This window comes from Colletotrichum lupini, chromosome 2 (assembly GCF_023278565.1).
Source record: "Colletotrichum lupini chromosome 2, complete sequence".
Taxonomy (NCBI): domain Eukaryota; kingdom Fungi; phylum Ascomycota; class Sordariomycetes; order Glomerellales; family Glomerellaceae; genus Colletotrichum; species Colletotrichum lupini.
The window spans coordinates 2,579,503-2,605,302 of NC_064675.1; the positions used below are offsets into that span (position 1 = coordinate 2,579,503).

At 54.5% G+C, this 25,800-nt stretch overlaps 8 protein-coding genes across 8 annotated transcripts; 4 read left to right on the top strand and 4 right to left on the bottom strand.

The window, feature by feature from the left end:
- Nucleotides 1-46: 46 nt before the first annotated feature.
- Nucleotides 47-5,582, bottom strand: CLUP02_03060 (uncharacterized protein; the record flags this gene model as incomplete). The annotated part of the gene is made up of 22 exons (XM_049282087.1): nt 47-379; nt 440-568; nt 703-969; nt 1,041-1,164; nt 1,234-1,240; nt 1,299-1,353; nt 1,444-1,612; nt 1,724-1,793; nt 1,866-1,940; nt 1,975-2,092; nt 2,148-3,010; nt 3,053-3,143; nt 3,186-3,256; nt 3,524-3,613; nt 3,675-3,733; nt 3,901-3,927; nt 3,986-4,107; nt 4,193-4,420; nt 4,502-4,731; nt 4,788-4,908; nt 4,962-5,124; nt 5,197-5,582. The coding sequence occupies 22 exons, from the start codon at nt 5,580-5,582 to the stop codon at nt 47-49; spliced, it is 3,798 nt and encodes a 1,265-aa protein (XP_049139230.1).
- A 471-nt stretch (nt 5,583-6,053) lies between these two features.
- CLUP02_03061 (uncharacterized protein) lies at nt 6,054-10,109 on the top strand (the record flags this gene model as incomplete). Its single annotated transcript, XM_049282088.1, has 14 exons — nt 6,054-6,063; nt 6,124-6,353; nt 6,427-6,737; nt 6,800-6,877; nt 7,097-7,175; nt 7,264-7,355; nt 7,507-8,221; nt 8,300-8,558; nt 8,635-8,997; nt 9,104-9,180; nt 9,285-9,428; nt 9,484-9,596; nt 9,685-10,039; nt 10,095-10,109. The coding sequence occupies 14 exons, from the start codon at nt 6,054-6,056 to the stop codon at nt 10,107-10,109; spliced, it is 2,841 nt and encodes a 946-aa protein (XP_049139231.1).
- A 1,151-nt stretch (nt 10,110-11,260) lies between these two features.
- CLUP02_03062 (uncharacterized protein) lies at nt 11,261-14,236 on the top strand (the record flags this gene model as incomplete). Its single annotated transcript, XM_049282089.1, has 14 exons — nt 11,261-11,273; nt 11,392-11,443; nt 11,571-11,696; nt 11,749-12,066; nt 12,141-12,257; nt 12,335-12,520; nt 12,596-12,716; nt 12,773-12,959; nt 13,012-13,034; nt 13,110-13,151; nt 13,302-13,575; nt 13,637-13,816; nt 13,879-14,097; nt 14,151-14,236. The coding sequence occupies 14 exons, from the start codon at nt 11,261-11,263 to the stop codon at nt 14,234-14,236; spliced, it is 1,944 nt and encodes a 647-aa protein (XP_049139232.1).
- A 1,154-nt stretch (nt 14,237-15,390) lies between these two features.
- On the bottom strand, nt 15,391-16,407 carry CLUP02_03063 (uncharacterized protein; the record flags this gene model as incomplete). Its single annotated transcript, XM_049282090.1, has 2 exons — nt 15,391-15,926; nt 16,203-16,407. 2 exons carry the CDS (start codon nt 16,405-16,407, stop codon nt 15,391-15,393), a joined length of 741 nt encoding a protein of 246 aa, XP_049139233.1.
- A 648-nt stretch (nt 16,408-17,055) lies between these two features.
- CLUP02_03064 (uncharacterized protein) lies at nt 17,056-17,358 on the bottom strand (the record flags this gene model as incomplete). The annotated part of the gene is made up of 1 exon (XM_049282091.1): nt 17,056-17,358. The coding sequence occupies one exon, from the start codon at nt 17,356-17,358 to the stop codon at nt 17,056-17,058; it is 303 nt and encodes a 100-aa protein (XP_049139234.1).
- Nucleotides 17,359-17,578: 220 nt separating this feature from the next.
- Nucleotides 17,579-21,367, bottom strand: CLUP02_03065 (uncharacterized protein; the record flags this gene model as incomplete). Its single annotated transcript, XM_049282092.1, has 4 exons — nt 17,579-19,285; nt 19,342-20,674; nt 20,730-21,040; nt 21,113-21,367. The coding sequence occupies 4 exons, from the start codon at nt 21,365-21,367 to the stop codon at nt 17,579-17,581; spliced, it is 3,606 nt and encodes a 1,201-aa protein (XP_049139235.1).
- Nucleotides 21,368-22,230: 863 nt separating this feature from the next.
- CLUP02_03066 (uncharacterized protein) lies at nt 22,231-23,918 on the top strand (the record flags this gene model as incomplete). Its single annotated transcript, XM_049282093.1, has 3 exons — nt 22,231-22,529; nt 22,590-22,650; nt 22,734-23,918. 3 exons carry the CDS (start codon nt 22,231-22,233, stop codon nt 23,916-23,918), a joined length of 1,545 nt encoding a protein of 514 aa, XP_049139236.1.
- Nucleotides 23,919-24,296: 378 nt separating this feature from the next.
- CLUP02_03067 (2OG-Fe(II)oxygenase family Oxidoreductase) lies at nt 24,297-25,738 on the top strand (the record flags this gene model as incomplete). Its single annotated transcript, XM_049282094.1, has 3 exons — nt 24,297-24,458; nt 24,511-24,839; nt 25,087-25,738. 3 exons carry the CDS (start codon nt 24,297-24,299, stop codon nt 25,736-25,738), a joined length of 1,143 nt encoding a protein of 380 aa, XP_049139237.1.
- Between the last annotated feature and the right edge of the window lie 62 nt (nt 25,739-25,800).

Genomic DNA, 25,800 nt, shown 5'->3' on the forward strand with positions numbered 1-25,800 from the left:
CTTGATGAAGCTTGTTCGGCGGCGAGGTCGAATAGTAATAGTATTGCTATTGCTCGTCAACGACAGACAGAGGCGTGAAGAAGTAGAAGCGATAAAAGGATGCTGATGTGATGGTCAAGTGGTCCCAGCCGTGAATCAACAAGCAGCTCGAATGGGATGATGGTCGGTGATGCTGGAGGTAGATGCAAGGTGGGATGGCAGTCCTTTTGTATATCTTGGAGCTTGGGAAGAGGTCTTGTGCAGGAAGTTTAACGGGCAGCGGTGCACAGATGTGGTGCCAAAATAGGAAATGGGAGAGAAGTGTCGAGGAGGAGGAAGAGGAGGACCCGGCGACGGGCCAAATTGGACAAATTAAGACGGTGATTTGAGCACACTGAAACTGACACGAACCAGCCTCAGACGAAAGAGCCCCAAACTAGTAGGTTCTTGTGAATCGGACCGTGGAGACTTTGACTGAGAGTAGGTTGGTAGGTAGACTTGTGCTTGTGAGGTATCCGTAGTAGAGCAAAGTAAACTGGACTGGACTGGAGAGGAAGAAGCGCACAGCCCACGGATGCTTAATGCCTTGCTATGTATCTGGGAACGAGGCCTTTGCTGATGTGGGGGAGGGAGGATGGTTTTGACGGAACAGACTAAACCTGAACTAGCCCAGAGCTGCGAGGCATGGGCAAGGGTGGCATGGCAAGAGGACGATCAGGGTACAAGCAGGCCGTCGATGAGGAACAAGAAGGAGGATGGGATTGCCCATCTCGACCAGGGTCGCAGGACCACACCGTCCGTACCCACACCCCAGTCAGGGCCTGGTCCTAGGATTGCTTCGGTGGCGTTCCCTTTGGCGGGCAACGGACTGATTATGCTAGCTCGAGGTGGTACTTGAGGATGTGCCAGCAGGACAGCATGGATAGGGGTCTGAACGAGAAAGAAAGTGACCAGGATACAAGAAGAAGAGTGGAAGAGATGGGAGAAGCACTAGCCTGCTCGAACAGTGACACGAAAAAGAGCCACTAGGGAAGCCGTAGCGTCTGTGGGCAGGGGTCTACTTGTGCTCCCCGGCTGCTCGTGGGCTCCCACCCGGGGCCAGGACGGTTGTGATGTACGTAGTGTAGATGAAATTGCCCGAAGGGGGGGCGCGCGCGGCGGCGGCGGATTATGGATATGGAGACACTTCAGTTGGTACGGAGTACTCAAGAGTCAATGGCGCTGCATTACTCCAACGACTTGACTACCTGCTACGGATACACTATTCAACGTGCCATCACATATGCAACTGGCGCGCTGGCTTCAACCAGTTACCTCACCTTCCCAGCCAAGCCCCTTCATTGTCGCTTGTAACGCTCTGGCCGCGCTCAGGTCCTATGATGGATTAAAGTGAACAAGACTTCTGTCTCCGTAGGCAGTCTTTGTATAAGAATCGAGGATAAAATAGAGATTTGCACAATTGACATAAATGAAGAATAGGCCCCCATCAACTAGACCGGGGGTTGGCACTGGTGGCCTGGTTCCTACTCTGGTACGTAACGGTCTCTGACCCGGCTGGCCGTCATTTCCTGATCGGAGCAGGTTCAGCGAGGGAACATGGTAAACCGGAGATGGGTTCAGTATACGACAGATTCTGTCCAATATTGACATGAATGAGTGCCCATAGCATTACCGAAAGAAAGATGAAGTCTAACAAAAGCGATAAAGGGCGAGCAGTGAAGGCCCTGTCGGCTCTATCCACCACCCTCCAACCTTGAGAATCAAGGTCCCGGATGTCGTGAACGGCAATACAGCGATCACCCCCAAGAAATTATCTGTTATTCAAGATGGCGTTCTTGACCCGCCGAACAACTGCCGTCTGAGCTCAGCAGTCCAAAATAGAAGACAGCGGGAGTCCTGAATTTTCCTGAACCTCTTGCTGGACCAACCTTCATCGTCCGTGAGCAATCGGCTCTTGAAGACTGGTCAACATAGCTGTAGAAGAGGACTAGTAACTCTCGAGCTCTCGAATCTCTCGATTTAGCATCTTGTTGTTGATGGGCGAAATCCATCGCTCGTGCTCGCGCCCTCGACCCAGGAAGGCGCCGTTAATTCTGCAAATACCAGCAGCTTTCTTTTTTGTGCACATGGTCAGGGAGTGAGACAACTCTCAACACTGTCAGGCATACGTCCAACATGTCATGACTTCGAGACATCTTGACAGGAAAGGGAACTCCCGTCACGAAAGCGAATGGTGGTGTGTCACAAAGCTGCAATGGGGCGTATGGTTCTGCAACTGGTTGTTGAAGTTCCGGTTCGAGCTCGTATGCCAATGTGCGCGTGTGTGCATGTCTGGTGTCAAGTTGGTGGTGTGTCTGACGAGTGTGCCTGCGGATAAGGTGAATGGATGGACAGACGATGTTTTCATGGAGGGGGGACTGGGGGGTAGGCCAGGAGAGTAGCAGCCAGGGGAGCCCTGACGTGATGGCGCTCCCCTGCTTGTCTTTTCTCGATCCCGTCCACGCCCCCTCCCCTCCCCCAAAATTCCTGTCTAACAGCCATCCTAAACAATAGGGCGGGTCCGGAAGTCTCCTGGATGGGAGGAGAGGTAAGCAAGCAAAGGTTGAGTTGTGCGCTAGAGCGGCTATGCCATCCGCCGCTGACACGCCCACCCCCTTCAGCCCAATCCTAACGCTATTCAGGTATCGCATTCTTGTGCGAGTCCTGAATAAGGTCCGCGAGCGTCGCAGGCTCAAGTATTTGACATAGCCGCGCGAGTCTGTCGACGAGTGAGAGGGCAGGGAACACGATTCAAACGTCCATCCCAAGCTTTCCCAAGCTTTGGGTTGAAGAAACCAAGCCGATGAACTCTGTTGTTGTTTTCCCTTTGCCTTTGACTCTTCAAGCCACCCGTCAATCGCCCGGTCGCAGCTGACGTCTGTGACGTGCCCCAAACTTCCCTCGTGGGTGTGTCTGGGTGTTCTTGGGTTCAACCAGTCGCTGAGCTTCCAACTTGGCTTGATGCCTCGTCCGCAACATTCGATGATGGTGGCTGTGCTTGTCAACAAAAGCCATGGCACCTCGACTCAAGGACAACCGATGTAGACTGAAACGGCATTCACCATTGGATGCTTTTCTTCCGTCCGAGTGTTTTGGAACAGTTGCGTGCGATGTATGCGGCGCGGCTGTCCATGACGGGTCACGTCTAGCTATCGGATCGTTCTGACATTTGCCTTATCAGGAAGTGTTTGCAGGCCTGACTTCAAAACGAAGCATCCATTTGAGCAGAGTTGCTGGTCTGCGATTGGTGATGATCAAACTTTGACAAGTGTAACTTTTGTCACTCAACCCTCCCCCCTCCCTGGTCTTTCTCCCCGCAAAGCATCGAGGTGCAGCGTGTCATGCGGCTCAAGGCGTCTTCTTTCTGGCTCCATATCCTATCCGTCGCCCATTGTAAGCCGCCCATAGAATGTGTGGTTTTTTATTTACTTTTTCTTCAGCAACGTCTTTGCGTTGTTGAGGATGCACTCAGGGCTGAGAGAACCACCGAGTCAGAGAGACGCACTAAGTGCATTCTGGTCAAGACCGTTGACTACCGTTTCAACTTCTGGTAGAAGACCTTTTTTCGGAAGCAGGCTAATCAGGGTATTGGCGCCTCAATCGTCAAGCCTCAACTCCAGGAAGGGGCCGAGTCTGTCGTCTGTCGCAGGGTACACAGGCAGCGCCTCCGGAGCCGAAGCCGTCCGCGCGAGGGAGAGCTGTCAAAAACGTAGATCTACCGCGGTGATCATGTGGCCCCGGTCAGCACCACGATTGACTGGGCCTGTCTGTGGCTGGAAAGGAAGTGGCAGGTTCCGAGTAGCATCAATGTTTTGCCCTGGCGGCCGTGGCGAATCCTTGCGACGGTATTGCCTGGGGTCCCACGATGTTTTTTCTGCTCACAATCCCTTTGACAGGTCCCAGAAACGGCTCAAGGCGTGTGCATGACAGCTCGAAGGGCTGGAAGGTTCGTGAGATCTAGGTAAACAAGAATTGCGATTGGCTGTAAGGTGCGACCACGGTATGGTTGATCTGAGGTTGATCGGAACCAAAGATGGGATTGCTCACGTTGTCAAACGCATCCTCAACTTGCGATTGGCTCTTCAGGAACTGTCATGAAGGCTCCTTGTCAGGTGTCGCCTCAAGTTGCTGCGCCCCAAGAGTTGAGTTGGGGTTCCGTCGGAACGGGGTGCACATCATACACAGGAGTGCAGACCAGGCGAGACGGAAGCCCGGGTGCTGACTGATAGGTCGACAGGGGCCATGGTGTCTTCATGAGCCTGACATTCGAGATGTACTCCGTATTGTAAGGAAGAGACGTTGCAGCTGTGGTGCCTGTCGTCCTTTGAAGGGACGTGCCGAATGGATATTCAGTCCAGAATACAGTCTGCATGTTGCTTCGAGTGCCCTTGATTTGGGTCGCCTATCTGTTTAACTCACTCCTCGAGTAGTCCGCACTCCGACTGGCTCAACTGGCTCAGATGGCAAAGGGCAGCGTGATCACTTGCTGGCCCTGGCGCGGCGGTTGACGGCATCCCGGTTCCCAGACGCCCCCTGCTGGCTGGGTTTGTTTGATATGGTGAGAATGCAGTGCGAGGCCGATCCCGTCACAGCTGCGAACTCTGGGCCAGAATCCAGTCGTGTCTCTCAGGTTACTCATTGCCAGGCTTTGCTGCTCATTTTTGCTCTGCGGTTCAGCAATGGCCAGCATGACGATCCCCCAGACACTTTGCGCTAGAGTAGCATGTTAGCCAGAGCAACCACGCGGACTCTGCGCCCACTGCAGGTACCGATTCCTCCGGCGATACAACGGCCTCTCTCCCAGCGCAGAGCGGCCCATGCGATAGGCCAACAGTCTGTGTCTAGGGCTGGCAAGGACGACAACCGCTGCACGCCACCAGCCAACGGGCTCTTTGTTGGTTGATGCATGCTTGTCGCAACGCCGAACAAGAATGACAGCGCACAGTACATGGTTGGTTTTGGCGCTTGTGATGGCGACTATACTGCCTTTTGGACGTAGGAAGCCAAGCTGGGTGCAGAAAGCTCCGAGCTCCATGAGCACGTTCGCACGGGATCAGGCTAGATAGAAGATGGCACCGTAGTCCATCGTTGGCTTGTCTGAGGCCACTGTGTTGTTGGATGGTCCAAGTGCATATCTAGGGAAGATGGATGCATGCTGGTTCGTGAAGTGATACGGACCAGCCAGGGCGGGGTCGGTGTTTGCTTGTTATGAAGTGCATGAAATGGCGTATATTGTGTTGTAACGGTTGGTTCTTTTGTCGTGCAATATGCATCGCCATCGCCATCGCCGTCACCAGCTTTGGATCTGGGTCACCGGAACGCCTCTCCAGGCCGGTCGGGATTGCACATGGCGCTCTTGTCGACACGGCGGTTGTCTCTGGTTGGCTGAGAGCGGCAACGGCAAGGGTCGGGTGATGGTGGGAGGCGCGGGAGGCTGCTGGTTTGCTTGCCCAGATCTCGTAGCCGATGCTGGGTATCGATCTCGGGGATGCACTGTACCGACTCTCATCTGCATGGCATGAGGGATTTCCACCCTTGTGGTCGCTATTCTGTTCGTTCGCCATTGTCATAACCATCGGTATGGAGCTCCCGATGGCGTGTATCTGTATGCATCGATAGGTATTCCAGCTTACCGCGGTAGGCTTGACCGACAGACCCAGGGTGGTGGCCAGTGGTGATGGTGTGGAGGGTGTTCTGCTTGTACCCGGCCTGGCGCGTGCATCGTCTTCAGACTTTCAGTCCTTTGGTGCGATTGGCATCTGGCACGCATGGCAGGGGCGCCAGCTCGAGGTGCGACGCAGAAGCTGATGCGTCCTGATTAGATGGCATCTGCATACGCCGTCAGAGAGGAGCCTGGCTAGCACAAGTCTGAGATGTGCATAAGATGCATTGTTTACTGAGGTGCCTTAGCCTCAAAAGTGAAAACTAGAGCAATTTTGTTCGGGTTGTGTGGTTGTGACTAGTGATTTGGGAGTTACCCGCAGTATTACCTAAGGCAAGTCGTCTCTCTAGCTTCCTTATTACCTTAGGTATTAATGGAGCCAGGTACGTGCCCCGGTTATCCAAGCTTTCCTATGACCAAGGTCTAGCTGGCCAATGAGCAAGTGGTGCAGCTGGTTCTTTCCATTAAGGTCCGAAAAGTGGATACGCGGGTTGAGGTCGGGTTGAAGGGAAAAGAGCCACTGGGTGACTTTGCAACTGGTTCTTGCACTTTGCACTTGCGTCTGCCGTCTCACTTGCACCTGCCATTTTTCTTAGCGGCCAGCCTCCTTTCCTCCTTACTCTTTTCTCTCGTCGCACTTTCTTCCTATCCCCTCATAAAACGTCAAACCAAAGTTAGGTAAGGTAAACAATGGAATCAACGACTCTCAGACGGGACACAAATAGCCACTACGCTCATAACACTAGTCTGCTTTCGCCCAAGCCGTGGATCTCAAGCCCAGACTTCCCATTTCCATCAGCAATGGGCTGGGCCGCCAGCATAAGCAGAAGACAGCGGGCTCCAGCAGCCTGACACAGCTGGCTTCAGAGACGGCCATCTCTAGTCTCCTGGTAGTTCCTCAAAGGCTCACCGACCTTGCCGTTCAGGTCTTCGCACGATATCACGCCCCCAGAACGTTCGAAAACAAGTTCCGATTCCCGCACGCCGTTGCGTCCTCAGTTCCGCCCAGACGTCACTTGACACACGGGCTACATGCCGGTGGCTTGCTTCTACACCGGTACTGAAGGAGATTAGAGAGAAAATAGAAGTGTAATCTTATTGTGACCTTGCAGAAAACAGAACCCCCCAACCTCACTCTGGCAAGGCTGCAAAACCGACAAGTCATAGTCGGAAGCAGGTAAAGGACGGACAGCGAGTGTGACTTGCATTGAATGTCGTCGACTCCCTGTCTGGGCCGGCCCCTGGCCCCCGGTCTCGAATCTGCCCTGCCCGCCCAACCGTGACATTGACCCTTGGCTGGCCTTGGACCTTGAGCCTTACTGTGTACTAGGTAAGGGACGCCTGGCGTAAGCAGAGGCCCACTTTCCATCTCCAAGGTGAATTGGATTGATGAATTGTTTGCCTGCAAGTTGCAAGCGAAAGCAAGTGCAAGGTCTCGGCTGTACCTTGCCCTGTTCTCTGGACTGAGTACTCCGTACGGGGTATCTGTATCTGTGTCTGATCTGTCTGAATGCCGTATTTGGGACAGATATCCGTACCTTCCATGACAAAGTACCTTACTTTTACCCCTAAGAATCACCTAGAAAGACAAGGACGGTACGAAGACAATCAAGCTAGGAAGCTCCAGTGCGGTGTGCGCCGTGCCTGCCTCACGGAATATTGGGCCCAATTATCCGTGAGCATCTCTCCTTCCGGAGGAGACCCCTTCCACACTGCCCCTTCCCATTGGTTCCCATCCAGGAACTGGTAGATGGAGCGGGGAGGCTTTTTCCGATCCAGATTTCTCATTTGCTAACCGTCCACACCCGTCTTGACCGGTGCCATAGACCCGGGCATGACAACTGCTGCGAACATCCGCCAACGACGACCCTTTCCGATGTGATATGTGATGAATCCGAGGGGAGACAACAAACTCACCAACCTCACCTTCACCGATGGCCATCGCCGGTATCTGGGCCACGCATATGCGCAAGCCGCACATGCGCCCGATGGCGCTTCTTCTATCCCACCCCCATCCAACCACTCACACCAAGCACCAGCAAGCACACCAAGGACATCCATCATTTAGGCACTTGTGCAAGTAGCCGGCCCTCGTACTCGACCACCCTTCCACAGAAACATGTGCCATGCCCGTGTACATCGGACACTTCAATGGACACTCTGCTGGGAGCCCGATCAACAAACAACCTCCGCGAGCACACGCACACACACAGGCTTCTTATCGTTCCCAATAGGGCACCGTCAAGCGCGGGTTCCTTCCGGTCCACGCACAGAACCGACCGATTGTTCGGTGCCGTTTCAAATTCTGGCCAGACTCATTCTTCGGCGAGGTTAAACGTTTCTACCTGGGCAAAACCGAAGCAGACTAGAAGAACTCTGCTCTTCCTACTGCCGTCGTGGGATTGGCCCCCCCGTCAGTTATCTTTTCCCCGTCGTCCCAAGGCTGGACGCCACAGGCTGCGCGTTGACATCCAGGACCGACTTTTGGCTATCAAATCGGGACCGAGCCCCATCGAGAATACATCGACATCGTTCTACGACGTCGGAAGTCGACTCTTCTTCACTCCGTTCAGGGGGATGATAATTTAATTCCCACAGTCGACTTAATCAATCCCTGAGGGACAGCTGGGAACTTCCGTTGTCTGCTCGTCTCCGCTCCTTGGAAGCCTTCGACCAATCTTCCAAAAGCCTCAGCCATTGGGCGGTCCCGACATCACTAATCATCATTCAATCACAATCTACCGCCATCATTGCACGTTCCCGCTGCCCTGTGCGCCGGAGCACACGCCCACCCGCAGAACGGGACAGGATGATCTTCCCACTGGACTCATGCTGGAGCACTTTGTAGTGCTAGCTGATGGGCTCCAGATGCTTGTCTGTGTGCCTGCCTACGCCTGACAACGCGTACGCCCCATTGGCTGACAACATCGTGTCAAGCAAACTGCATACATCAGTGCTGTCGTTTCTTTGGACCATGTCCGAATCCCCTCAGCTCGCCCGCCTCGCCGATGCGGCCAGATGCAATTTGCATCGGTCGGCACTGCAGACGCCAGCAGCATGCGCGATCTTGACTCGCTGCCGTTCCCAAATCGATCTTGCTTCCCGTCTGCACATCGCTCGGCGCCAAGTACAATACATACGCTCACGTTGTCGCCCTTCTGATTTGTCCGAACCAGCGATTTTCAGTACCACCGGGCATGGCAGCGGTCAACGCGGTCCAGCTTCACCGCGCACTTTTGCTCCTCCACCTTTCAAGGGTAAAAAGGGGATTCACGGGCTGCTGTGGAGGTTTGCCTTGTCATACCCACACGATCCAGGTCCGTTCTGACCGCATTGACAAGGAATGATGTACGGGGGAGTGAACGATGGAACCCTAAAAATACCCCGTGTCACAACAGTGTATGCTCCGAATTGCTCCCGAAGGCGTTCATCCGCGACTTAGGTTGGAATGGCGCCCGCCGACTCCAAACATTTTCCCCGAAGCTTCAGGTAGCTGTCAGGTATGTCTTTCTAGAAAACTTTGAACGCAACAGCACAATTGACGGAAAAACGATTCTAGCACATTTTCAAATCGACTGAAATAGAACATAACATCGATTAATAGTCCGCCCGAACGGACACAACATCACCATCGCGTGGTGAGCGTCTGTTCGCCTCAACGCCTCATGTTTCAGAAGACCCGATTGACTTGCTTCAGCCTCCCTTCATCTATTTGCACGGATTATGGCCCAGATATCCGTCCTGCGATGTGCTATGTCGGCGGGCGGCGCGATTATGGACGATTGTGCTGACAATCCCTCCAGAATTTTATTTTTGCTAAATTTTCCAACATACGTACGTCCTCGCATCCTATCTGTCGAGACTCGAGCGGCATGTCCGGTCTGTATTGCAGAAGAGCCCGCAAAGGATCGCTGAGGTGGACATTCGAACTCCAGGTTGTTGCGCACCAACACATGGCTTTTACGAATATCGTACGTTTGACAGCTCCACGATGTCTCCATCAGGGAGAAAGAAACGGGACTCGTTGTTCTCGACGAAATGCCAGGCTTATTCGGCCTGCCAGATCGCTGGGTGGCCCACTCAACCGCATTTGCAGGGGTCATATTCGCAAAAATGACCAAACTAAGCAAAGATTACCCGTTGCGAGGGTTCCCATCCAGATGGATCTCCTTTGTCAAGACAAGGGGACGGCTTTCCATTAATGAGACGGCAGAGCCCGCCAGCTGGGGTGCTTTCAGGGATGTCTTGCTACCGTACCACCCCAGTAATCTTGTTCTTCTCTGGGCCCCACGTTTCGATTCGACTCGGAACCGGCTCCGTCCCTATTTCACTACCGAAACGTACCGAACGGGCGACCATGTAAGGAGCCACTTGATGAACGTCTGAAGCCTGGACACGAACACCACTGATGCAGTCTGCGAGAGAATAATTGCAAGCACGCGCAGGCCATACGAAGCGGTGCAACGCCAACGCTGAGAACGCTACTCAAGTATGGGGGGCCAGCTGAGAACGCAGCGGGAGAAATTCTGCCATCACGACCTTGTCAAACTCTAGGGCAACGAACGAGTGGGCTGCTTTGCCGTAGTTGTCATTCCCGGGGGTTTGGTCCTTTGATACAGCCCAGGGACCGTATCCAGCACGCTGCCGTGGAGAGACCAACAATTGTTGGACGACCCTGGAGCTGGATGGCAGGACCGCGCCAGTGAATCGTGGCAAGATCGATAATCTTGCAGTAGCAATCCTCCATCGCCTGTCAAATGTGGATGAGCCGCACCCTCCCGGTCTGACACCTCATGCCAACAATCACCGCCTCAATGACCCGCTCATTCATGTTGGGCCTATGGGCGGGCCTTTATTCTATTGTAGCCAGAGCCCTTTGCTCGCGCCTCTTGCGAACCGCTGAGGGCAAGTCGGTCTCGCAAAGACGGGCTTGACGAGTTGACTGTGCTGCACAGTTGTGGTCCCTGGAACCAGCCGCATGGTTTACCTGTTCTAGGCAAATAGTCGAGGACTCCCAGTCTACGATACACCCTTGACTCCTAACACTGCTGTCACTCACGGCGTCGGTAACTACTAACAAATACAACGGCTCTCTACATCAGTAGTTCCTCAACTGGAAGGACGGCTGTACGACAGGACGACGTGCAGTAACATACCGCAACCGGCGTGTTACCAAGACTCGTGTTATAGCCTGTCATCTGGCAGCTTCTCGTCCACATGACACAGAGTCCGTGCTTGTTTTCGGTCTTCAGTCGGGACAGAGCTCAGCGTGTCTTGTACTCTGCGGAACCTTCAACTCGTAACAGAGTTATCTGTGCACATTCTGTTCTGTTGCGTCAGTATGTCTTCGCAGTGTGTCCAAGAGGCTTGGTCAAATGTCCGCCAGTTGGATGAAGGATATAGCCATGACCAAGCCGTATAACTGATCGGTCTACTCCGTAGCCACAATTAGTTCCTGGGATCTGGAGACCATTTGTGGAACTCGGGTTGTCTTCAGAGTATAGTTGATACAGTACGAAGTACAACCTCATGGATAGCTAGCAACTCGAACAGCACCGAAAGTTTTGCTTTTTTTGCAAGATGCCTTCTAGCAGTTTGCTGCAAGATGAAGCATGCTCTCGCATGATCTACGACCGATAAGCCAGATGCTTTGCTTTTCGAATGTGGACTATGGCCGACGTCCCACCGGTTTCCTGCATGCTTCTGATCAGTGATGGATTTTGAGGACGAGAGAATGTCGAATGACTACCACGCTATTGACCAGTAAAGGCTAATGTACTTTCGATCCAGGTTCTACAGATTGTCATAATCTACTCCGTAGACTAATGGGTCTGTCGGATATTCGGATACAAGTGCCTGCCATCTGACGATTTCCGCTTTTCGAGGACAGGGCTCCCTTGAGTCGATTCGACAGCCTTTTCGAACACCCAATTTCTCCTATCAATAGCAACTCATATTTGCTATGCCTCGAACTGGGCCAAACGGCTTTCACCATGGGCTTCGTGAACGTAAAGCCGTCAACGGCTCGTTTTCACGTTGGACATGGAAGACACCACCGTATTGCACAGGCGGGATTCGCCGGCATCACCACCAGCTTGGCCCAACCTTTCATTTACAGTCAGGCACGTCGTACAAGATGCAGGCTTCCAAATGGGCCCTACGCCGCTTTGGAATCTCTTGGTGCAATCAAGACAAGTCATATTGTCCAACCATCCCGTGGACCTGGGGATTCAGTGGATCCTTTACGAAGACGGGCATCACCTGTACCTCGCGAGTAGAAGTCGTGACGATATTTTCTTCTCTGGAACACCCAGATCGGATCTTTGGGCTGTGGTGACCCTGGTCACGGCCCCGTGTATCGCGTCGCGCAAGCTGCTCCTTATTGAGTAACACAGCCGCCTTGGGACGGCCGTGCTGGATACATCATGTACGGGCCTTGCTCCTCAGGGCGCCCTGGAAGTGACACAGACATATCAAATGGAGATCATGAGGTCCACCAACCGGTAGTTCCATTCAGACTGGACCTACACTCTCGTCCACAGAAGTTCGGCTGCGGCAACGTCGAGCTGTCGGCAACGTCAGTTGATGCAGCCGCCTTTCTGCTCCGCATGTCAAGCGCGAACCTTTAGGGTGACAGCAACCGTCAACGCCCAGCGGTAGCGTCGCAGCGGGAAGAGGACAGCAGCGCCAGAATGGGCAGTCACATCGTCTGTTCTGTGATAGGCAGGCGCAGACGTTGTTGTGGAGAGTTTGCGGCTCCGATGCCGTCACAACCACAGCCTGTCAACATCCTACAGGGGCAAAAGCATATTTTATCGGACACAGCTCAGGATTATTTCGGTGACACTTTTCAATCGGTTGAGGGGGGAATTGGCAATGGAAGGGAATTTTGGGTTCGATGAGATCTCGAGCAAGGCGTGCCGGGCGCAAGGCTCCCGACTCGACTCCCGAGTCCCGAGCCAGCGACGTGCATACCTTTACATTTGACAAGGTGCATAGTGCAAGTCCAGGCCCAGATCCAAGCGGCGGTCGCAAGGTTGAAAGAATCGCAGAAAGATTATTGGGAATCGGCAGATATTGGAACCCCACTAGGAGCGTGTTAAAGGACAGTTTGACGAGATATCTGGGCTCATTATGAAGTCATTTCCCGCCGGCACAGAAGGTCTTATTGCCAGACCTGGTCGGAAGCTCCATCTGCACCCCTCGACGGTGGGAGTCATATCGATTATCGGCCTCGGTTCTCCCCACTGGCGACCAAATTGTAAAGGGGATCTGTCAAGTTTGACAGCCGCAAGGGGACCACCAGATCCAACGCTGATGGATCGGACTAGGACGATTCGAGTGGGGTGGCAAAGTGGCTAGGAGGTTTAACATCCAAACATGCCTTCTGCCGACACCATGCTCCCCGTCATAACCATGGATCAGCCAGGCTTGGGGGAGCAACCCTCATAACGCTGGACGCAAGACTGGCGTGACCAGCAGGGATCTGAAAAGGCAGAAGGGCACGAAGGGCTCACACATTGGCTTTCCCGGCCCCTGAGGGCCGAAGGGAAACATGGGGCTTGTCAGGAATCTCATCCACTCGCAACTTGTTAACTCGCCCCGCGGACAATGACCGCAGGTAGAAATTCTGGGCTTGTTCTTCGCGGCAGACCTTATCCCGGAAGCCGTGCTCAATTGGCAATCTTCTGGCGTTGCTTCCGGACATCTGAAACTGAACAGGCAGGTCCGACCGGTGCCAGAATTCGATGCCCGTTCTCCACCCGTTTGCCTTGATCTGATCCCGGCCAGCCAGCCGACTGTTGGCTTCCAATCTGCCAATTCTGGTGTATTCGTGCATACGAATATGGATGATGTTGCAACTGGAAGGGACTCCAAGGGCCCCCAAAATGATTGTAATCAAGATCGATGAGTAGAAGGGGGGGGAGACAGGAGAAGGACAGGCACAGGGAAGAGCGTCCAGGGCCAGTGCCAGATTCCAGAGCCGGATGGCGATGCTCATCAACAATCCCTACGTCGTACCCAAAAGACTCCTTGTCTTCATCTATCCAGTCCACTATCCATCCGCTTCCTCATCCCCTCCCATCTATCGTCCCCTGGAGCTTGAACCCAGCCTTAACATGGTCCAAGCGCCCTGTCAAATCGTAAAAAAAAAACACTTCATTTTGGGGCTGGGAACTCCTCCCCCGGCGTGCCAGGGTGTACCCTAGCACCTGTCACGATTTCTGGCGAGCGAATCGCATTCCGTTCTCGCATCCAAGGTCTGGATGCGAATTCCCGACGACAGCGAAATTTGACATTTCTCATACATTGTCTCCCTTCTTCTGACAACGAGCGTCGTGCGGAGAGAAGAAAACTAGAAGAGGAGACAACAGGGCAAGGGGAACTCAGCATGCAGAGATTCGTTTCTCTTCCCGGTAGATGGGCTCGAACGTAGCGTACAGCAGCAGACACAGCGCACGGAATCTAGAGAGAAACTCCAGAACCTGTCGGAGTGCCAAAGCGGGCGCGGAATTGTTTCTTCACCACGTTGACCTCGAGTTATCCGCCTTCTGATTTGTCTCCGTTTCCCTTCGGATTCTCGTCATGATGTTATGTCGTGCATATCTATGACCCGCTGTCAAACCACCGTCTGTCGATGTTCGGGTACTCTCGCTGACTCTTCCCCTTCTTTTCCGTCCGTGATGCAGGCAGAGATGGGGTGTCTGCCTTCTCTCCTCTGTTTCTTTTCTTTTTCCTTTCTGGAAAATGGGACGGTTTGCAACCTACAGGATCTTGCTGCTTGTAGGATCCCTACCTACACCACACTACGCAACCCACCAACCCCATTCACGCCCTTCTCAGAATTTGGCATGGCAGCAGAAGACAGAAGGGGGCCCGACGACTTGTCACATCTGCCAACCAGTCGCATTCTCTAAAATCTCTTTTTGACAGCAAACGTTGGGGACCGAGTTGACGGACTGCGCCACGCCCACCGCACCCCCTCCCCTTTGGACATGTCGCGAAAGAAGAAACATCAGTCCCTCTCTCCCCGCCCGCACGCTCGTGTAGACAAAAGTCACTGACCTGTTTGCCTCTTCTGGACGATATCCTGCGAGCGAGAGAGTGTGTGTATCCGTAGAGTATCTTGAGGTGAAGCTTGTCACAGGAAAGACGACGACACCACCACTAACGAGCGAACCGTCCAACCCGACCCGTTTCTTCGGGGCCGCTCGCACGTTATGCTTGCCTTGCCCTGCTGCGCCTACCTGTCAACTATGGACGTTTTTTGACACCCGGCGTCAGAGCGATTTGTCACTTTCGTCTCGTTGATCTGAAGAAGAACGCCCGTGATTGACCTTCGTCTTGCCGAGCTTTGGATTGGTCAGGTCGTCCCTTCCACTTGACAGGCAGCTCGGCAAGAACATGAGAAGGCAGCAGGCACACAGATGATCCCGCGCGCGCGCTCTCTCTCGCTCTGACTTGCTGCGACTAATGCTGCTGCTGCTGCTTGCTGACGGTGGCGGCGGCGGCCCCCCCCCGGACGTTCGTCCTTGCCCAACCTCCTCTCCATTGCCATGCGATAGAAACTTGCCCATACCTGGCAAACGCCCGCTGGGACTAGTGTATGTCTCCTGTACTCTTGGACACCACACGCGAGCAGACATCAGACCAGGTACAACCGCTCGCGACTGACCGTTGAGCATCTCCCTACTCGGACGATTGTGAGACTAAAGTGCCGTAGGTTGATTTGCACACATGGGATCTAAACCTGCATATCTTCGGATCGGACACCAGTTTCTCCCCTCTTCCCCCGGAGGCGACCAACCAGCTACTCGTGATGTTTCTCTCTTACCTCGTCTACTATTTTCCAGCTGTACTAGGTATGAAGTACCTGATAACAGCAGCGAGGTTCCCAATGCCTGAGCACCGTTCACTGCCACAAGCTGAGCCAATATATTGGAACTAAGAAAAACCATGTTATAAACAAAACGGCAGTTTGTAGTATAGGAAACAAGGGGATCTACATTGATTATCTCTCGCCACAGATCTATGATCAACCACTCACTGTAACTGCTGCAACCCTGTAGAGTAGGTAGACTCGGGTAAACCTCCCTCCCCTCCTTCGTCCTCCTTACGTTGGAGATTTTCCCTGTATGCCCCCTTTTTTCCAACCAACTCCGTCCGGACCTTTTGACAAATAAGACAAGGCATGGGTAAGCCCGACTAGAATCGGCAAAGGGTATGCCTGCCTTGGCGCGACTTGCTGTTTCTCTCTTGCCTCTCAGTCGTTCTCTGTGCTTGCGTATGTGTCTTTGCTGTTGAGTTGGGGGGTCCTTGAAGCATAGCAAAAACCATGATCAGGAATGAATGACGTGATACCCGAGCTTCCGGGTTCAAGGGGGCAAAAGGTTAGGAAGGGGAGTGCTGTCCAAAGGGGAAAGAAATAGGGGAGAGAGATACTAAGCAGAAAAGAAAAAAAAAGAATGGATAGCATTGAGAAACTGCGGATTTTTCCAAAACGTCAAGGGCTGGCACGTACCAAGTGGGAAAGAAAAGTATTTGACATTTCTGTTCGAGACGAACGGTGCTACAAGGCCATTGCCGGGTCTGTCTGGTATTGAGTCTGAGTTTGAGCCTGGTCTGGATGTCGGACTCTTGTTCCCCCTTGTATGCCTGAACGAAAAGCCTAGACAGAAACATCCCGAAGAGACGGGAAGAAAGGGTCGCGGGAAGGGGTGATCCATGGGGAATCGAGAGGTGCATACGCTGCGTGCTGGCGGAGAAGGATGAGGGGTGACCCTTTCCATCGCATCTCTCTCTGTCTCTGTCTCTCTCGTCCGTCTCTTCCATCATGCCCCCTGGCCTTTTTGTCGAACGTCCGTCCGTTCAACCAACAAACCCAACTTCCAAACCCGACACCCCCTCCCCTTGGAGAAACAGGCAGGAGCGTTGTTCTCGCCTATATCTCCAAACGACACTGTGACTATCAGATTTGTAAAGAAGAGACGAAAGCAGGCAGAGGCGCGAAAGCGAGGGAGCATGGACGGGTTGAAGGGGCCGACATATGCCACCATACACAGATACACGATACAATATGGAGGGGTAGCGAGATAGAGTGAGGCATAGAACACGGGAAACAGAATAAGACGAAGAAGGGGAACACCTTACAAGGCTGTGACCAGGTTATGCTGCTGTTGCTTCTGTTACGCTACATACTGATTATCTTGTCCTAATGTAGTCCATGTCCGATAAACTACGATACTCCGGTTTCCGAACATCATTGCCACCATCCAACCCGCACTCGCCTGCTTGTGTGAAGGTGACATATCTCTCTCTCTCCGAACTGGTTTGAACACCAAGAGCTGACGGGGCACCCACCAAGAACAAACTACTTACTCCAGACCGGTGTCAAACCAAACCAAAGTGTGCTCATCTACAGTCTTGCCATCAATGCCAACTAGAAATTTGCCCCTGATCCCAAAACATCGAACCAGGGGGAAAGAAACGCTCAATCTAGAAAGCACAAAGTGAAAACAGAGGAGAAGGAGATGGTGGTGGTGGTGGTGTGTCGCGAATAGCATCGCATGTTGTGTGTATCCACAGATGGTTCCCAGCCCAACTCTCCTCCATTGACGGGCTCTTGCTTGGTTATGCCCTGACCATCGACATTGACACGCACACACCATACACGCCATACAACTTTCCGTCCAAAACCAAAAGTCCGAAAAAAGACGCCAGCTCGCGAGATGAAAAAGGGTTCCTAAGACGAACGCCCACAAGCATCACATCTTTTTTCCCCTTTTCCCCTCTAGCCCTCCAAGCCAGCCCCATGCTCGGGAAAAGAAGTCCCCCCCCCTTCTTCAACTCTATAGAAAACCATGACACCTGAACCAGGGGCAAGCACGCTTTCAACGTTTATGCCCTTCGCAGAACCTTATTCAGGAAACCGCCCCGGCCCCTTTTGGGCGTTTCATCCCCGGATGGATCAACGACGACGTGGGCATCCCTCATCGTCCCGTCTTTTCCTCCGACGAGGCCGCCGCGGTGCTGGTTCTGGTTCTGGTTCTGGCGGTGATGGTGATGGTGCTGCTGGTGTTGATGGCCCGGGTTCGGGGGGCTGCCAAGACGAGCAGGGAGATCGCCCGCGTACTGCGCATCTCCCCTGCTGATCTTCACATAAGAATCATCTGAAGAACCCAGCGGCGTGGCGAGGGCGACGGCGGCCCCTGAGTCAAAGTGGGCATGACAGCCCTCCGCGGCAAGTTTCGACATCCCACCAATCGCGGTGTTGGTGGTGTTTGTCAACGACAGCGACAGCGACGACGACGACGAAGAGGTTGGGGCCACGTCGATGGGTCGCCAGCTGTCACTCGCGGCGGACGTGACGGGTTTCCCTTGCCGGATGTGGGAGAGGCCTCTGTCGAGATACTCGACCAGCGGCGCCTTTGTGTCGAATCCAAAGGTTGTGGTACTGTTCCTGTCCTCCTCCCCGTCGGTGGTGTTGTTGGCATTGCCACCTCCACCTCCACCTCGTCGCAAGGCAGAGCCGCCGTCCCATCTCGTCGCTGTTCCTGTCGCTGCTTCCTCTGATGATTTGGCTGCTGCTAGTGCTGCTGCTGCTGCACCCGTCACCGTTTCTGCTATTCCTGTCCCCCCACCGCCACCGCCATTGCCAGTGTCATCAGAAGCAGCGCCAGGGGCGGGCGCAGAGGCGGGAGTGTCGCGCGGCGTCTCGGCAGCCCGGCCTCCGCCACTACCGCTGTTGTCATGGACTTCCAGGGCTTTGCGGTAGAGGTCCGGGACGCGACGCCGGAACTCGGCTTCGAGGTCTCGTTCATGCTGGCTCGTCGTGGCTCGCGCGCCGCGGCCCGAGCTAGCAGCCGACGGGTCGTGGTCGTGGTTGGGATCGGGCCTCGACGACGAGGCGTAGTAGCCGCTGCTATTGTTGCTGCTACTGCTGGCGACTATTCCCTCGTCGTCGATTTGAGTCAGCAGTTCCTGGTACTGCGCTCTCCTCGCCGCCGCGTCATCAGTCTCTGACGGTGCGGCCGCCGATGTCTCTTGGCGGAGGGGATCCGGGTTTTGCTGCTGCTGCTGCTGCTGATGCCCTGCCTCGCCCGACACCTTGGACCCGGTGATGGAAGTCTTGTACGAGACGTTGAACTCCTTGTAGTGGCCTTTGAGAACGAAGCACCTGCCTGGCCAGCCCCAGGTCCTGAACTTGTCGTAGAGGGTGTCGGCTAACGGGCAGTCCCGTGAGGCGTCTATGACGCGGTCGTAGATGACCATGCATGTGGTGGACTGCCACTCGCCAAAGACCTGTCTGCTGCGTTGGTCTGGGAACGCTCGCTCGATCATGTCAAACGAGGCTTCTTTGATAAAGTTTAAGTGGGCGCGGAGGTTGATTGCTCCCACGATGTGAGATTTCTCAAAGTCTGCTGGAGGACGGAGATCAATCATTAGAATCCTGCTAGAAGAAAGGACCTCGATGATTCTTTGAAGGTGATGCGGCAGTATCATCTGAGCTCCTTGATATGCTTCTGAGGTTGGGCCACCGCCCATTTTAAGGGTTTGGAATTGCTTCGAGACGACATCCCGTTCCCGTCGGTGATGGAACCAGGCCTACTACAGTTACTATACTATTCTGAATACGCGACAGTGTGGATGATGAAGCCTACCTCGACGTGCCACAGCTCTATGCCCAAATTTGAGGCAACAAAGTTCTTTTGATCATCGTTTGGCAACGACTCTTGCTTGTAGTACTGTTGAAGCAGGATTTCAACATGCTGTGAGAATTTGGGCGGTTCTGGGATATCGTGTAACATGGTTCTCCGCGCGCTTCTCTGCTGATTCGGAATCATGGATCTGGATATTGGTGCCCCATCCGATGATACTTGAGAAGGAGAGGTGTGGTGCCGTTGTAGGGTTCCAATCGAAGCTGTTGAGTTTGGCGACTGAAGGGGCCGCGATGGTCTGACGATTGGCGACGATAATGGTGATTCAGCGTCTACCTCCTGGATGTTGGTCTGTCCTCCTTCGTTTACTCTCACGTTTGGTTCACTGCCTCTTACTTGCGTCCCCACGACGCTGCCTGTTATCGTTGGAGCATTCGTGTATGTGACTTCCGAGAAAAATGTGCCCATCGACGCGGAGTCCGGTTGTGTGTTGTCATGCGCTATACGAGCGCCTCGGCTCACCGGAACATCCACCCTAGCCTCTTCGTCCTTGCGACTCCTCTCTGACACTAGGTTATTGGAACGAATGAAGGCTATGAATGAGGTTGCATGGTCCTCTGGCAGGAGATCCCACACCATGACTGGCATAGATAAGAGGAGCAACGTGGAATGACTCTTGAATACCCCCTGGACTTTGACGTACTTTGCCAGGGCTGGGAAGTTGGATAACCACTGCTCCCAGGCGCTCAGATCCAATTGCTGATTGTCTTCCAGTGCCAGCGAGATCATGACATGCGGCGTATCCTCATTCGGCTCCCCTGCCATTGGTGCGCCAGGCCCTCGCCCACCTATCATCCCCTCGGGCGATCCGCTCTCGTCTGCAGTGATCGCGGCATCCAATGGCGGCGATGGCGGCCGCTGCTCAGCCGGCACGACCCGGGACAACTCGATGCTCGGCGCCTTGTGGTTCGACGTCATCATGAAGTGAACCGGCGTCGACCTGGCCTCGAAGACCTTGCCGTTGATGTTGACGGGGCGCGGGTGCTTTAGGCGGGCGAGGACCTCGGCGTGCAGCATGGCCGCGGAAAAGGTGCGGAGCCTCCACTCCTGCATTACCTCAATGAGGGCGTTTGTGAAGGAGTAGCGGCCCGGATCTGGGGCGATGGCGTCCCAGCTCGAGGCGGAGATGGTCTCGGTGATGCTGTTGCCGTTGGGGAACGTTGCGCTCGCCGCTCCCGCGCAGCAGTCGAGGAGGATGAGAACGTCGGATGCCGAGCGCTCTAGCAAGGTCTGAATGGCAGACCACTGGAGCCATGGCGAGTCGGGATGTCGAGTGCTAATGAATTTGTGAGAATATGAGTGATGGAGATGAGATAATGCTGCAGACTTACGCGCACCAAGTGCTCTGACGAGACTCATCTATCCTGGCATGGCCGCCGTAGTAGACTAAAAAGAGCGTGTCTTGAGCCTCGTGGTCCTTGATCAGCTTACCGACCTGCATCATGAGCTCTAAATGTGAGTTCTCAGACGGTATAGGAAAGATTTCCGTGCCAAAGGCATAATCTTCGCGGAGGCACCGCTCCAGGTCCTCCAGCTCAGGTAACACAAAAAGGTCATCACAGCCCCAATGCAGGAGCAAGGCCTGCACCTTTGAATACCGCTGTGACGATTTTCCGCGGTTCGGAAATGCTCGGTTTGCAGACTTTGTGGATGAAGTGTCAGTATGTGACCTGGACCACATAACCTAGCCTCGTCACTTCATCTTTCAACTTACATTCTCCAAGGTCTGAGCGAAGCTATCGAGGTGCTTGACGTGATAGCTCACGCGGCTGATATCATGTGTGGCGGGCCGAGGCGCATCGCCGGAGCTGGAACCGTACTGATCATGGCCGGCTTGTGAGTCTACACGTACTCTGCGCGACTGGATCGCCGAGACCCTGGCACCTACAGTTGAGTCTGCACTGCTCACGCTGTTCCCGTCATGGGGTCGCCGAGACCGAATGGTCACATACGGCTGGTGATCGCCCATGTTCACTGGCTTTCGAAGCAAGCCTTGGCCAATCTATGAGTCGATATGTAGGTATTCAGGTTGCAGTTATACGCGCTTTCGTGGCCAAATAGTGAAACACGGCGCCGGATGTCTCCTTTACCACAAGTTAAGTATTCATGAGATGTAAATAGTGACACGGAAAAAAACCAAATGTGCTAGGAGGGCCGTGGAAGCCAAATGGTCTGTAGAAATCTTAGTGACGTCTGATGCATCGTCAGGTACAGCAAAAAAGAGCCTTTGGGTTGTGAGAGAGGGAAAAATAAGAAAAAAGATGTCGTCGGCGGTGTCTTTCGACAAGGCCCCGTTCGTCTCGGTCGACGGAAGGCGGACGGGTTGGAGGGGCATCCCACTCCGCGCCAGCTTCGGTAGCTAAAACGGCTTAGCGTGGCTGATGAGCCGGTGACCGAATGTGGCAGGGCGGGCTGGACCCGTGAAAGTATGGGTCCAGTTTTAGCCCCCACACGTGCTTAGCTGGCTTATATAATCCTGCACGTGCTTGGTATGTTGTGGCTGAGTGTGGCTAGTGCCTCAGATAGGTAGCACCTACACCAGAAGCTTGGGTGGAGTCAGTAGATGTCCCTGGATTCGGCACCGAGCGAAGTGTCCTCAGCAACGGGTCTCCAGCTCCGACATCGATGCCAACGGACCCATCCGAGCACACTGTTCACTCACTGATCACACCAACCCGTTCACGTCACCGGAGAATCCACTTTCATTGACCTTACCACCTTGCATCTTGTTTACTTATCTTCTTCTGGTAATATTCAGAGCGTTTACGGATGCATTGAAGCGGAACTCATTTGCCCCAGTCTGCAGCGAGATTGCGTAGGTCATCGTACAATATGCGTCAGCGAATCACCTTCATTCATAAGCCTAGTGACGGCGCGCCTCCGGAGTCTCTTGAGATTAGCGATGCCGGCGTAAAGGGTCCCGAGCTCTTATCTGTCAGGGAAGATAGAATAACCTTGGCCCTTGAGGAGCTTCCCTCTGAGCTATCCCAGCTTCTGAGTGAGAGTCATGAGCTACACATTAGATGGGTTAGCCCGTTCGCCTATGACACTATTGGCCCTTTGGCTTCGAGGGTATCACCAGGTTTCCATCTGTTTTATACGCCAAAGAAGGAGGAGATCAAATGGGACGCGTGAGTCTCAATCAGAGGGTATCGTCTGGGTAACATAAGGAAAACTAACATGAGATAAAGGACAAGACTTTGCACGGCTCTCAAGGACGCCTTTGGTGGGAGCAGTTGTACATCGTCAGAGGTAAGCTATACTTCCAGACAATTCTCCTCCCGAGGTCACACTCAACCAGGCAAGATCATCAAGACTAACTCTGTCAAACAAAGTCATTCACAACCCTCCCCAACGATAGGTTCTCTCACTCCGCAGCACTCCAATACTACGAGCCCCTAGAGAACCTCGCCGCATTCAGCCAGTACACAGCCGAGAAGCTCTGCTCGGCATCTGACGCGAACTGCAAGTCCCGCGCAGAGGACCTCAAGACGGCGGCATCCTTTGACATCTCCTACGACACAATTTCGCACGCCCTCAAGCTGACGGCACAATGGCCCTACGGCAAACACCGCGTCGCCGTCGCCTCGACAACGAACCACCGGACCGAGGTCGGCATCCTCACAACCGACTCCACCGCGAAGCCGGAGCCGCACGAGATCGGCATGGCGGGCGGCCTCACCGTCCTCGGCGAGCACAAGAAGCCCGCGCCCGTCCTCTTCAACGTGCCTGCCCGCCACCGGCTGCATTCGGACTCGGGAGACGAGGGATCGCAACGCGCCAGCTACTTCTCTGCAACGTTCCTCGAGCCGACGGGTCTGCACCCGACACTGCAGCTGCGCTTCGACTCGGCTGAGCCGCCGGTGGAGGATGCCTACTGTGCCATCCACGCGCACCTCACGCTACCGAAAACTATCTTTGCGGACCGCTACCAGCTCGCCGACGACCTGTTCCTCAAGTCCAAGAACCTGACCGCCCTGCGCTACGCCAGCGCACCCGTGGACCTTGAGGCGCCCGCGTACGCCACAAAGCCGTGGGGCTCCGGTGTCCTTCTCGAGCTCGCGCCGCCAACGACGACAGGAGAAGGGAAGACGGACCAAGAGTGGACGGCGGAGGTCCCGCTGCACCTCCGATATCTGGAGCCCGCGCTGGGCGGGTACACCGAGGTAGAGGTGCCCTACCCGGCCGTCTTCTGGGCGTGCTCGTCCGAAGAGGGGACAAAGTTCCCGAGCAGTCCGTTTGAGAGGGTGAATATCGGATATGACGCGTTATTCGGACCGAGGACGGTGTTTTGGCACGTGGAGCCGCGACCCGCTGCCGGACGAGACGGAGGTCGGCTCACGAGCACCGTACGCGTGCCTGTTCTCGAGGCCGGGCAGGCAGAGTGGGTTCGCGCCGGGACGGCGGCTGCGGTAGTTGTCGGGTTCGCGTGGGTTCTGTGGAGGCTCGTGGCGGCGTACTCCAAGACGGGATATGGAAGGCGTAGCGGGGCGGATGTTGGTGAGAAGAAGAAGCAGTAGAATACACGCCTGGACATCTGGAATATACCACCACCTTACCTACCGTGCCTTACCGCCTTACCTTGATGGGTATATAGACCTCCTCAATCCCATTCCTGTCACCAGCCAGCAGGCGCCCTCTAGGTCGGGGGTCAGGTCAAACTGGCTGGGTGGTGGAATGGTTCATGGTCAACAATCAATTTATACGCCAACCAGCCTACTCGACGACAGGCTTAGCGAGTACCCGAGTTCGAATCCCAGCATGTGCACCAAGAGATGTAGCCCCCATTCGCCACCGGGGGGGTGAACTCTTTTTTGGTTCATTGTAGTAATTGTATGTGATTAAGTAATACCACGCGAGGTAGTTGAAGATGAAATGAGGGTCATCTCGCGTCCAATATGTTCATGTTCCTACAGTGTGTCGCGGATTTGCACGGCCCGGCTGTGGCGGAGCCCTCCTTGACAACCAACACCGCAGAACGCGGGCGACGCGGAAGCCTCCAACATGAAAGTCGCCTGATTATCCCAACGACATTTCTCGTTTCTTCACCTTGGCTTTCTGTTCGTCTCAAAGGAAGTCACACCCAATCAACTCCCAATTGACAATTCTGAGGCCACCAATGCATCTCACACCAACCCAGCAATGATCTCCTACGTCATCGCCCTCGTGGCATTCCTCATCTTCTTCTCCGACCCCCTCGTCGACTTCTTCTCCCCGTCGTCAACATCCGGCGGCCGAAGCAGCACAGGCCGGAGCCGGGTGGCCCGCACGCCCCGGCCGCAGATGAACGAGTCCCTTCTCGCCATCGAACATCCCAACGCCACGGCTCTGTCGTGCCCACCCGACGACTACTCTGTGCGCATCTTTTCCAAGGAGCCGTTGGTGTTGTATATCGAAGGGTTTTTGAGTGTGGAGGAAAGGAAGCATCTACTTGAGATTAGGTATGTTGTTTTATTACATGCACGTATTTTGCCTTCCCTATTTCGTGTCGCGTCACACACGCATCCGGAACCTTGGTTACAATTGAAGATGAGGAAGATGAATCCATGCTTTCTCATAAGCTTCTCACTCGCCCAACACTCCATCTCAACTCATATCTCATCTCACCTCACCCCAACTCATCTCAAACTCATCTCACTCACTCACTCACTCACTCACTCACTCACTCACTCACTCACACCTCACCAGCAACCCCATCTTCGAACCCTCAACAATAACCCACAACGGCGCAAACACCCACCGCGACACCTCCATCCGCTCCTCCGACGTCGCCCTCCTCCCGCGAGACGACACGGTCCGCTGCGTCGAGGCCCGCGCCCGCGCCCTGCAGGGCTGGCGCGAGGACCTCTGGATCGAGAGGCTGCGGACGCAGCGGTACGTCGAAGGCGGGCACTACTCGTATCACTTCGACTGGACCGCCAACCGCGGCGGGTGGGGGCGGGTGAGTAGCATGATGGCGTGGGTTGACGCGCGCGGCGAGGACGAGAACGAGGTGCCACCTGGGACGGGGAACGGGGATGGCTTGGTTGGTGGCGGGACGGAGTTTCCGTTGTTGGAGGTTCCCGGGTTGAAGAAGGAGGTTTGGTGTCGGTTTGTGGAGTGTGGAGGGAGGGACGGTGGTGATCAAGCTAGTGATGGCGGTGATGAGAAGAAGATGGGAGGTGACGGGGAGGCCAAGGGGACTACCTTCAAGCCTGTTCCGGGCAACGCGGTATACTGGGAGAACTTCCGGGCTGATGGGAGCGGTGCCGGGTATGACGAGACGTGGCACGCCGGACTGCCGGTCATAAAAGGCGTCAAGGTCGGGCTGAATATCTGGAGCACGGGGAGGATAGAGTGAGATGACGTGAGTCGGACGTGCTCATACAGCATCATAGCTTCGAAACATGCTCAGTTTAAAAT